This window comes from Hyaena hyaena, unplaced genomic scaffold (assembly GCF_003009895.1).
Source record: "Hyaena hyaena isolate Hyena2069 unplaced genomic scaffold, ASM300989v1 scaffold_101, whole genome shotgun sequence".
NCBI classification, from domain to species: Eukaryota; Metazoa; Chordata; class Mammalia; order Carnivora; family Hyaenidae; genus Hyaena; species Hyaena hyaena.
The window spans coordinates 1,088,935-1,101,554 of NW_024080733.1; the positions used below are offsets into that span (position 1 = coordinate 1,088,935).

Sequence of the window (12,620 nt, forward strand, 5' to 3'; positions counted from 1 at the left end):
TACTTCTGGGTCTGTAATAGATCTTGAGTGGTTGTTTTGTTTTGTTCTACCAGAACTGGAATCACTCCTAATTCCTTCATCTCCCAAAAACCAGTTCGGTATTCAGATCAGAAGTGCATTCACACTGCACATGTACGGTCCCGGTGTCCCTAAAAGACAGTGCCGTTCCAGGCAGGGCTTGCGGCTCCCAGCCCCGCTCAGCTCTGGAAGGAGGGGCCCAGTCCCGGCCACGCTGTAGGCTCTGGCTCGTCCTTCATGCAGCCGCAGCAGAGCCGGGGACCACCCAGTCACCAGGCCTCTTATGGGTCACCCCTCCCCCCACAGCAGGTGGACCTGGCTGGGCGTGGGGGGCCCTTCTCAGGCACCGTCACTGCCTTCTTCCCCCTGCGCCTCTTTTTCTTTGTGAAACAACATCCTAATTACTAATTTCAACGACTTCCACGTGAGATGGAAGGTTTTGGAGCAGAAGTTCTGGATGAATTGTTTCTGTGCAAACACGTTCGGGGTCGGCACTGCAAGGGCCTGCCCTGAGCTCACACGGGGCATGATCTTTCAGGCACGCAGTGGCCCCCAGAAGGAGAAGACAAGTCCGGTGGATTGCCATGTGTTGTACACCATGCCGGTGGGGGGTGGTTTATGCATCACTCCGTGTGACACCCGGTGTAAGCCTGTGTGACGGTCCCCCTGCTTTGGCAGAGGGTGTTGATGGTCAGGGTAGTGTGGCTCATGCAGTAAGTAGGAGGGGGGTCTGAATCCAAGACGGACAGGTTGTACAGTCCGTGCTCGCACTGTGGAGCTGGAAATTCTCTACCTAAGTATTGCTTCCAGACAGTTTGGGGAGTGAGGAGTGGGCGATGGGGCAGACGTGGATATCCCGGGAGCTGAGGTACGTGCTTGATAACTGGTTACTGTTATCAAGTATAACTGTCTTGTTTTTAATGTTTATTTTTGAGAGGGAGGGAGGGGGCAGAGAGAGAAGGTCAGAGGATCTGAAGCAGGCTCTGCACAGTCAGCACAGAGCCCGATGTGGGGCTCGCTTTGAGGAACTGTGAGATCCTGACCTGAGCCCAGATCAAGAGTTGGACGCTCAACTGACTGAGCCACCCAGGCGCCCCAGTATTAACCGTTTCTGAAGTAGGGCAACTAAGTGGATTAGCACGTGGTCCCCTTCCATTCCCTTACAAGTTCAATTTTAGGGAATAGAATCCTACTCAATACGTGGTCCGTCCTCTCCCTTGTTGGAAGTATTTCTGTGATTAGAGTTGTATTTCAATAAAGGTTGACATCTGGCAGTTTATCCAGAGAAAATAAGCACATATGCTAAGACCATGTACGAAGATGTGCCAGGCTGCGCTGTTGTTGAGCATGAAGGCTAGAAACCGCCCCTGTGGGCAGCGTCAAGCCACACCGTGCTCCTTATGGCCACGGACAACACCTCACAGGCCTTCAAACATCAAAGAATTGTAGTGCCTGAGACACTGATGATGTAACCTGAAGCTACGCAAGCTCGATTGCAAAACACTATGCCCTGTGATCCTAAATGTGGTCAGTGTGTCTATTTATAAGTACGTGGGCAAAAGATTACTGGAAGGGCATACTCTAGAATCGTCACAGGTCTGGGAACGGTCACTGGCTGTCAGTTTTTTTCCTTTAGCCCTTAAGTGTATTTTCAAGCATTACAATGAAAACTTGTTTTTTTATTAAAAAACAGTTTTTAATATTTATTTTTGAGACGGAGGTTGGGGGGGGGGCAGACAGAGGAGACACAGAATCTGAAGCAGGCTCCAGGCTCCCAGCCATCCGCACAGAGCCCGAAGCGGGGCTTGAACTCACGGACTGTGAGATCATGACCTGAGCCGAAACCAAGAGTCAGATGCTCAACTGACGGAGCCATCCAGGCACCCCCACTCTTTTTTAAAATAGCTTTGATTTCAATGTTTGATTAAATAATCACCTTAAAAATACTGCTTTTGTCAAAGTAATAGGCTATACATAATCATTCTAGAAAAAAAATACAGATGGGCAAATCAAAACTGATTTTTTGAAATGGGCGTGTCTGGTATGAAACAGGCATTAAAGGCTGCGGGTAGGTTGCTCTCTGCTTTGAATCGTGTCACCGGCTCCCTAAGCTGGGGACAGGCATCTAGTGAGGCAGGTAGGGGGTGCTGAGGGTCCCTGAACTCGTGGTTGACTTTGAAGAACTGTTTTGTGAGTTACTTTTAGAATCTTAACTCCTTTAGAAAGTATTGGTAAGGACTTAAAATATATTTTCACTGAAACTTTGAAGTCAACAGATTCTAATGCAGATTTTTTCTCTCTCTTTTTTTTTTTTTAAAGTTTATTTTGGGAGAGAGAGAGAGAAAGAGAGTGAGCAAGAGAAGGGCAGGGAGAGAGGGAGAGAATCCCAAGCAGGCTTCACACTGTCAGCACAGAGCCTGATGTGGGACTTGAACTCATGAACCGTGAGGTCATGACCTGAACTGAAATGAGGAGCTGGATGCTTAACCGACTGAGCCCCCCAGGTGCCCCAGTGAAAATTTCTTTAAAAGTAAGTTTGACTCCGTGTAATTGAACAGGATTTTATTACCATGAATAGAACAGAGTCATATTTACCAGAGTCGCTTCAGTTATCAGACCTTATGTATTTCAAAATAGCACCATAAATTTAGAACAGAACTGGAGGGGCACCTAGGTGGCTCAGTTGGTTCAGCGTCCGACTTTGCCTCAGGTCATGATCTCATGGTTTGTGAGTTTGAGCCCTGCCTCGGGCTCTGTGCGGATGGCTTGGCTCGGAGCCTGGAGCCTGCTTCGGATTCTGTGTCTCCTCCTCTCTCTGCCCCTCCCCTGCTCACCCTCTGTCTCTCTCTGTCTTTCAAAAAATAAATAAACATTTAAAAAAATAAAAAAAAAACAGAACTGGAAAAAATCGTTAGATTTACATTATTTTTCACTGAAAATCATCTAGCCTAACCCTGGTTCTGCCCATGTCTAACCTGCATTTAATTTCCCCCGAAGTTACTACCACTGCCCAATTTGGGGGCCTCTGGGCACACTAGAATCAAAAACCTTTTCACATAGCGCCTTGGAAGCCACGGATCTTTCCAGGCAGGGGGGAGTCTCCAGCTCTGGGACAGGTCTTGCGGACAGAGAAGCAAAAGCAAACAGTGAGCGGGTCCCCTGGGTTTGGATCCCGACTCCAGTGGTTTCTGTGTGCTTGATGCTCCAGGGAAGCCGTTCTGCATTCCTAATTATGAACTTGAGTTCTCCATTAGTGCTTACCTCCCAGGATTTACAAGAAACTTCAGAAGTTTCTGGAAACATCAGCTTATAGCTTCAGTTTGGAAAACGCATTGAAAGTGGACCTGGAAGAGCTTTGAGCTGAGAAGTCAGTTGCTCGAAGGGAAACAGCAAAGATGAAGGTGGCTTGAGAGCTCAGAGCCTCTTTCTCTCTACCCTCTTGGTTTCTGTGCCAGAGCTTGCCCCCCACCCCATTCCCCTGCTCTGCTCGGCCCATGCATCCCAAGGAGGCTGACCTTCCCAGGACATCCCACACGGTGGCATCCCAAGGTGCTCTGGGCCAAAGCAAAGAGGCCTTCTGAACTCAGTTGGAGGTGACCCCCGCAGCCTATCTGTTGGGGCCCCGGGGTCCATGGAGATGATATGATACACTCAGACTCCTTCCGTTTAGTTGGCTTCTCGCTCTGTGCAAGAAATATATAAAAGCCAACAGCAAGGCTCCAGGGAAGCCGAACATTCTATTGCCTCTTCGGGGCTTTGATCCCAGGCTGCGCGCCTAGCAGGCAAAGGCTCTGTGGCCCGGAGAAGCTTTCCTGCCCCTGCTGCTTCTGCAGAGAAGGTGCCTCATGCTGGTGATATCGTTATGCCCTCTTTCATGTTACTGTTTTATTTTTAAAAGCAGTGAGCTGCTTAGTCTCTTTTGCTGCAGAGAAGAGAACACGGAGGATTCAGAGTTTGGCTTTTCCTGCGACTTAGCGGTCATGCGGTTTCCTTTGTCAGAGCCAAAGGCCGGAGTCAGGGTCCGGGTGGCCCCCTTCTGTGGTGTCTGCAGCCTTCAGACGGAGCTTGCCTCATTCCTGTCTCTGTTTGCAGCATGAGCACACCCCCTGGGGCTGGCCAGAGGCAGGTGCAGGGGCTGAGACCTTTCCAAGGTGGGGGGGGTGGGGGGGCGGGCAGGCTGAGCCAGGCAAGCAGTATGAGGTCAGTGGTACTCGAGAATCCCCATTTCCCAGATGAGGAGACTGAGGCCAGAGTGGGGGGGGGGTGTGTCCCTGTGCACAGCTAGTTAGTTCCCACAGCTAGTTAGCAGTGAAGCCAGATTGCAGCCCTTCTGGTTCTAGAGCACCCCTCCCCCGCCTTTGCCAAGGGAGGTTGAAAGTGATGCCTTCACATACTTTACTGAGCACGGTGCTTTGCCCCTTGTGATCTACTCTCCGGGCAGTGGCCACGGCACAGAGAGGAACGGGAGTCTCAGCTGGTAAATAACCTGCCTGAACTCTCAGAGCCAGGAAGCGGCCTAACCAGGCGGGCACTGCTGGGCTGGGCTCCAAGCTCGCCCCTGTCCTGGCACGGCCCGGATCCGTGTACTCCCTGGACAGGCTGTGCCCCGGGAAGCCATGGGCCCACGGGAGGAGTCTCCCGGCCCAGCTGTGAGCCTCGATGGAGCAGATGCCCGTCTGTTCACTGCAGAGAACTTTCTGTATCCCGCCCGGTGCGAGGCGCTTGAATCCATCGAGGGAGCTGCTCCCCGGCAGCCCTGACCCAGGCCTGCACCCTGAGGGCCGATTTGCCTCTAGAGTGAGCCCCAGCATGGCCTGGTGGTGACTGAAGAGCACTTGTCACTGTGCAAGAGGCCCCTCCCGCTACCGGCTCCAGAAGGCAGGGTGTTAGATGGCTGGCTATTGCACAGCAGTCTCCTCAGCGCCTTGGTCTTCACTGAAAGTGCTCTCCCTCCCAGGTCCAGACACGTGCCCTGGCTGGGGCTACTGCTGTGTCCCGTGGCTTCCTTGCTCTTCTGTCCCGGGGGTTCATTCTGTCCGTGGTCTGCAGGCTCTGGTGCATTTGGGAGGCGGCTGCGTTGTGCCGTGTCCGGGCGGACTGGGCAGCCTGCAATTCGAGATCCTGTCTCCAGACCACCACATCTTTGTCTGTCCCTGCCATGGGCCTGCCCATCGAAGGTCCGCCAGCCGGGCCTTCTCTGGGGACCTGAAAGCCATGGACTTGACCCTATGACAGAGCGCATCTTAGCTTTTAATACTGAGTCTATATATAGATCTCGAGGGAGGGGGAAAGGCTGGCCACAAAGCAGCAGAGAGGGGACCAGTGAATTTAAAGAAAACTGCATTCGGGGGGGTGCCTGGGGGAGACTCGGTCGGTTAAGCCAGCTCAGGTCATGATCTCGCGGTTTGTGAGTTCGAGCCCTACGTCGGGCTCTGTGCTGACAGCTTGGGGCCTGGAGCCTGCTTCAGAGTCTGGGTCTCCCTCTCTCTCTGCCCCTCCCCCACCTCAAAAATAAATGAACGTTAAAAAAAAAAGGAAAAATGCATTTGGGCTTGAAAAATTAAAAAACTAGGGCCATCCCTGTTTTTGGCCAGGAAAATTGATAAGCAGACTTGAGTGTAATTCGGATTTTCTAGAGAAGCTGATGTGGATGCAGGGAAACTCAGGCACTGAGGAAAGGGGTTCACATGCACCCTGGCTGTGGCCCTTGCTGCCCTGGCCCAGGGGACTTGGGGGGCAATACAGTTAGCCTATTTATAAGGGGTTATATGGACCCATTTGTCTAAATTGTTTTTCTTTCATGTTCATGTGTGTGATGTTTTTCTTAGTTTGAACCATACACAAAGCCATGTTTTCTTTGTTTAAATTAAGTGTTACTCATGGGCTCCGTCATGTCAGCCGTATTTGAATATCTCATTTGTTTTGGGGCAGGATAACTTGCGTCGAGTGAAATGTGAACCTCAGGAACGAGATGAGCAGATTTCCTTAAAAATGCATGTGTCCTGCCAGCTTGTCGCCCAGTCCTGATTGGCTCCCCCCGGGGATGTCTCTGGGGTGGCCAGGAGGTAGCAGGTGGGGGTGGTGACCTTCGCGCTGGGAGCCCCGTCTCCTGGCTGACCCTGCCTCCCCTCCTGGTGAGTGAGCTGCTGGAGGGCTGGGGAAGTCCTTGGGCGACCGCGCAGTCCCTGTTCAGGCTCCTGCGTTCACCCGGTTGCAACAGGGACTGACCCCACACAGGCCTCCTCTCTTTCCAGAAGAGTTTGCACTTGGGAAAACGGACAAAGAGGGAGCAAGAGAGCAGCAGCCACTTTGTCAGGACCTGCTCACATTCACAGATGACAGTGGGGGTGGGGGGAGGGGCTCCCGCTCCAAAGTTGCAAGTGCCTCTAGTTGCGGGGACGCAGATTTTTTTCACGGACCGGATTCAGGGAACACACGCTCGGACTCTGGGCGTCCTTGTCTTACCTGATACCCGGTCGTTGGAACACGGGAGCGGGGCTCCCTCGAGCTCATTAGCCTGAGCGTCCTGCCCCCTCCTCACCTCCTCCTCACCCGCACTGAAGTGGGGAGCCCGTTGGGGGGGCGATCGATTGCATCAGGCTCAGGGAGGGACCTGATTGGTCTGCCCAGCAGCGTGGCTTGGGGACGGGGACGGAGCTGGAGGCAGAGGCAGTTTCACCGAGAGCTGGCTGCCCGGAGGCAGTCCGCCAGCTCCCCTGCACGTCTGGACGGCCCCGAGGGGCCCAGCCGGCCGGGGACTGGACCGTGGGGACCAAACTCCCTTTCAGGAGACAGGCTCAATTTACAATGCCGTCTTGTTCCTCTGGCTGCTTTTTTCATGCTGTTGAGGTAAGATTGTGTTGCTAAGCATCACCTGTTCCCCAGAGGCTGCATCCCTATCCCTGCCGGGCTGCCTCAGGGATGGAGGATACTTACGATCTGGGAATTTATGCTGGACTGTCCCTGTGCCTGCGACCTCTTTATTTGTAGTGGCTTCAGCAGCACCTGGTGTGTAGTTTTGTAGGGGCAAGGGGCCCAAGAATGTTGTGCTGGGTTCCGACTGTGTGCCCTTCTTTTTAGGATTTTGAATTGCAGCATAGTCACTGTAACTTCCGTCAACTCTTCTTGAGCCTTATGAACGTGACATAGGTGGGGTGGACGGCAGGTGGAGACGGGAAAAGTTAGGATTGGGTTGCTGCGTTCGTGTTTGCAGTTGGTTCAACTATGGGATGTCCGATCCCGCGACCACCAGCGGTGTTCGAAATGGGTGCTGACGCTTCCCAACACAGCGGTTGAGAAACGCTCTGGCTTGGCCGCCTGTTCTGTCTTCTCAGAGGTGTCCTGGCATTTTAAAGACTTCCTGTTGTAACCTTACGTGCCCCCAGGTTGGGGGGAGGGGCGAATACCTGCCTTGGCCCTCCCAGGTTGGGGGGAGGGGCGAATACCCGCCATGGCCCTCCCAGGTTGGGGGGAGGGGCGAATACCTGCCATGGCCCTCCCAGGTTGGGGGGAGGGGTGAATACCCGCCATGGCCCTCCCAGTTGGCAGGGGGCACATTTGGCAGGTGGCCCTCCAGGCGCACCTGCTGCCCAGAAGGACAGCCCTGCAAGTGTTGGAACACTCCTCTTCTTACCTGCTCTGTTTTACGTGAGTCCAATTTTTGTTCCCTGAAGAGCCAGGCTGTTCATCCGGAAGCATCCCCTTTGTATGTTGCAGGACGTTAAAGTCTTCAGCGAAGACGGGACGAGCAGGGTGGTGGAGATCCCGGCAGACATGACGGCCAGAGACCTGTGCCAGCTGCTCGTTTACAGAAGCCACTGCGTGGACGACAACAGCTGGACGCTCGTGGAGCACCACCCACATCTGGGACTAGGTAGGGAGCACCCTGGGGTGCCTGGTGTGGTCAGGCACAGACAGCTGTGTCCCTCCGCCCCCCAGCGCCCCTGCTGTCCCCTACTCCACTGCCTTTCTGTTTCTCCAGACATGTCACCGTCTCCCCCTCCTGTCCTCCCCCGTCTGGTACTTTCGGAAGCTTGCTCTGGGGTGCTGCAAGCTGTCGCCCCCAGGGGCTCGGACCCAGCAATACCAAGACGGGGCTCTCTGTGATTTAGCTGCACACCTGTGGTCTGGGGAGGGCAGCCTGGGGGGCTTTCGGGGGAGCCCGCCTCCTGCACCGTCCGGCGTCACAGTGCAGAGAGCACTTCCGCCGCCTTCCTGGAGCGGGGTGCCGTGGTGGTGACCCCTGCAGGTGGCGGGGGAGACCCAGGGGAATCTAGGGCAATCTGCACACCACAGAGCAGCGGGCGAGCTGGAATGTCACAGTGTGTCTCTGAGCCGGCTCACAGTGTGTCCTTGGCTGAGCGCAGGCACATGGCTCTGGCTCCAGAGTGTTTCGGAATATGTACTCTTTACAGAACTTACTGAGGTTTTGGGTTCTGTGGACTTCCTTGCTCAGGTGGGCTATTGCAGATAAAGAAGCTTTTCAGACTTTGGTTTAAATTCTCACTGGGTAAAGGATGGTGCTTTTCAAAATCATGGGCACATATTTAAGGCCAGAATTTTTGTCTAAGTCAACAACTGCATCTGTTCCATGTGTTGAAGGAGAGAAAAACGACATAGATTTTCAGGTGCTTCCCGTGGTTCTAAACATTTTCCGTGAGTCTTTCTGGAAGATTAATAAGTCAAATTTACTTATTTTATTTTTTAAAGTTTATTTTGAGAGAGACAGAAAGAGGAGTGCAAGCAGGGGAGGGGCAGAGAGAGAGAGACACACAGAGTCACAAACAGGTTCCGCACTGTCAGCGCAGAGCCTGACGCAGGACTCAAGCCTGCAAACCGTGAGGTCAGGACCTGAGCCAATATCAAGAGTTGGGTACTTAACTGACTGAGGCACCTCTGACAAATCAAGTTTAAACTTCTAAGTCTGGAATGTTCCTGTATATGAATAATGTTCTCTGAAATGACACGACACAATCTAAGCCTAGATGATGTCGAGTAAATTTGAGCGGGCGTTGTTTTCCGTCACTGTGTTTTGGCCCCACTGTGTACACCCTACCGTGCTGCGCAGTGTGCGTTTCACAGTTAGCAATAAGGATGCTGATTTCTTTCCCGTTTCTGCTGATCTTCAGTGCACTTTGGGCATCAGCTGAAACCCTCTCCATCGTCTCTCTCTGGCAGCCTGCTGCCACCAGGTGTGTTCACTGGTGACACAATGCAGCTGCCGGTGACACCATCCTCAGGTGAGACATCCATGAACAGATCCTACAGGGGTCTGCCAGGGCCTCTGGAAGTATCTGTAGATGCACGAGTGACTCGGAAACTAACCAGTAGTTGGGACCCTGCAGGGTGTCTGTCCACAAACACAGGCCGTGCACACACGTGTATGGTATGTGCACGCACACGCACACGCAGAATTTAAAAACACGTCTGTGTAGTCAGACCCAACCGTGAATATCGTTGAAAGCCCATTTCAAAGTCTGAATGCTCTTAATTTGAAAGGAATTGTCGGGGCGCCTGGGTGACTCAGTTGTTCAAGTGTCCAAGTTTGGCTCAGGTCATCATCTTGTGGTTCGTGAGTTCGAGCCCCACGTTGGGCTCACCTGCTTCGGATCCTCTGTCCCCCTCTGTGTGCCCCTCCCCCACCGGTTCTCTTTCTCTGGTGTGTGCTCTCTCTTGCTCTCTCTCAAAAATAAATATTTTTTTAAACGTTAAAAGGAATTATAGAAAGGACTTCTGCAGCTACCCTAATACATGAGTATGTTTGCACACTAAAAGCACATATAAAATGGGGACAGATACACATAAAAATTGAATGTACGCGGACCTAGAGAAATTTTGACTCCTAATTTTTTGTGGTAGCACTTAATTTCTAGAACATCACACTGGAGATAAAGAATTTATGTACAGTGAAACTTGGGAAACGATCAGCCACCTGAGGAAGAATTTATTCTGAGAAGCTCCAAAAAGAGCACACAGCGTTCTCAGGGATGTGGTGTTTTTATGTTTTATTCCTTATTTTTCTTATTCAGAGATGGACTTCACACACTCTAAAGGGAGTAATACTTTATTATAAAATCAAATGAAAATGAAAAACGGGGGTGCCTGGGTGGCTCAGTCGGTTAAGCGTCCAACTCTTGATCTCAGCTTGGGTGATGATCTTGCCGTGGTTCATGAGTTCGAGCCCCATGCTGGACTCTGTGCTCTCAGTGGAGCCTGCTTGGGATTCTCTCTCTCTCTCTCTCGCTCTCGCTCTCTCTCTCGCTCTCGCTCTCGCTCTCGCTCTCCCTCCCTCTCCCTCTCCCTCTCTCCCCCTCTCCCCTTCTCCCCTTCTTCTTCTCTGCCCCTCCCCTGCTCACTCTCTACCTCTCTCTCTCTTTCAAAAGTAAATAAATGAACATTCTTAAAATGTGGGGGAAAAAAGGAGGGAGAAAGTGACATGATGGGGGGAAAAAAGACACAGAACACGTGGATCCAATCTTGGATCCTGTTGGACGGCGGGGAGCTGATGGGGTTAATTGCAGATGCCGGAAGCGTCCTCATCAGACTCCTCCTCAGAGTCCTTTCTGTCAGCATCTCCTTCGCTGTCAGCAGCCACTGGACACCTTTTCCTAATGCCTGGGTCTGTGCAGGACACGGGAGGTTTTAGAGCCACCCCGTCCGTGGAGACCTTCCGCTGTCCACGGAGCGCCTCCGCATTCCCGGCCCCAAGTCTTCTCCGTGCATTCTCCTGACCGTTTCTCTTTTAAATCTGTGAAGTTGCCTTGGAGGCAGAGATCGCATCCCTGTTTACTTCGCCCTCTAGCAGGCGTGGTCAGACGCCCCCTGGTGGGGAAGGGGACGACAGGGGGTGTTCGAAACCTCCCGGGAGCCTGTTGGAGGAGCTCTTGGTGTGTCAGTGAGGAAGCCCCGTGAGTGGGCGTGAGTGGGTGCACTGTGTACAGAACCCGTAACGGACGGCGTCTGGGGGTGCTCCTGGGTCCTGGCACACAGTCACACGACCCCCACTCCCCAGGCGTCGACAGGACCCTGTCTCTTGGGTTACGCATCGGACATGCTCTGGGGGCCTGCAGACGCACAAGGCTGGCAGTCCAGGAAAAAGGCAGACCGCGCCTGTGGACCTGTAAGGCTGGCATTAGGCAGACGGTTACCCCAGTAGTCGAGGCAAAAGTAAGCTAGTTCCAGTGGCCCTTTGAGCCTATGTGTAGCCTCCAAATTCAGGATTTCAAGGCACATTTACTATAGATCTTTGCAGCTAAAATATTAAATGCTTAGCAATACTAAATTCCTTCTACAGCCAGATAAGTGATGATTTAGAAATGGTGGTTTTGGGGACTCCTGGGTGGCTCAGTCAGTTAAGAGTCCGACTTTGGCTCAAGTCATGATCTCACAGCTCGTGGGTTCGAGCAACGTGTCAGGCTGTGCTGACAGCTCGGAGCCTGGAGCCTGCTTCAGATTCTGTGTCTCCCTCTCTCTCTGCCCCTCCCCTGCTTGTGCTCTGTCTGTCTCTCAAAAATAAATAAATGTTAAAAAAAATTTAAAAAAGGAAAGGTGGTTTTCTTTTTCTTTTTTTAAATGTTTATTTGTATATTGAGAGAGGGAACGAGTGGGAGAGAGAATCCCAGGCAGGCTCTGTGATATCAGCGCAGAGCCCATTGCGGGGCTTGATCTCACAAACCGTGTGATCATGACCTGAGCCGAAATCAAGAGTCAGAAGTTCAACCAACCTAGCCCACCAGGCTCCCCCAGACTAGGTGGTTTCCTAAATGCCTGTGCGTGGCCGTGGCCCTTGGTGGTCCCCGTGCCAGGGCCAGCCACCCAGCATTGGGAGGGGCACCATGCCCGGCAGGGGCGGGTGGGGAGGGAAGCAGGTGCGGTGACTGTGGCAGCACCTCCGTCTGGTGGGAATTCCGCTGCGCTCTCAGCTGCGCTGTTACCATAGCCGGGTCAGTGCCTTTCCTAAGCCCCGAGTCTGTTCCTGAAGTCACTAAGACTCAGGGTGGCTTCAAAAGCTGGGGCAGGGCCCTCACCGTGGGGGGCAGAGCCCTTTGTGATGGATGATCTCCGGGGAAGCCTGTTTGTGTCTCCAGCCAGCCTCTCCCTGCATGTGGACGCTTCATGTCTTGGCCTCCCCTACAAGTCCCACCTCTTGGACGAGTTGTGGCCTTGGCATTTTGTGCAGAGCTCTTAGCCTTGCGAACACAGTCCCTGACCAATGCCACTCAGCAGCCATCAAGGCCAGCTGGAGGGGCCGGTGCCGGACAGTCATCTTGGAAGGCATTGCCATGCCGTCTGCCTGAGCCCGTGAGCTGCAGGTATCGAAGTGGCTCGCTGTAGCCAGGACGCCATCACACGCAGAGGACGCGGGGAGATTTAACAGTCGGCCTATGGCTATGTCAAGTAAACTAATTTTTTATTCATTTTTGTCAATGTTTCTTAGAGACAGACAGCAGGGGAAAGGCAGAGAGAGAGGGGGATGGCGGACCCGAAGCTGGCTCCATGCTGACGGCAGAGGGACAGACGTGGGGCTTGAGGTCACGACCTGAGCCGAAGTCAGAGGCGTAACTGACTGAGCCACAAACTACTTTTGAAAAGAAGTTTGTAAA

General features: G+C 52.9%; 1 protein-coding gene across 4 annotated transcripts in view; it reads left to right on the plus strand.

Moving 5' to 3' along the window:
- The window catches only part of GRB10 (growth factor receptor bound protein 10), a 169,070-nt gene that overhangs the window by 125,459 nt on the left and 30,991 nt on the right, over window positions 1-12,620 (plus strand). For all 4 annotated transcript variants that reach the window (XM_039235703.1, XM_039235704.1, XM_039235706.1 and 1 more), the window contains one exon: window positions 7,735-7,891. In XM_039235703.1, coding sequence (XP_039091634.1) covers window positions 7,735-7,891 — 157 coding nt within the window. The remainder of the gene's footprint in view (window positions 1-7,734; window positions 7,892-12,620) is intronic.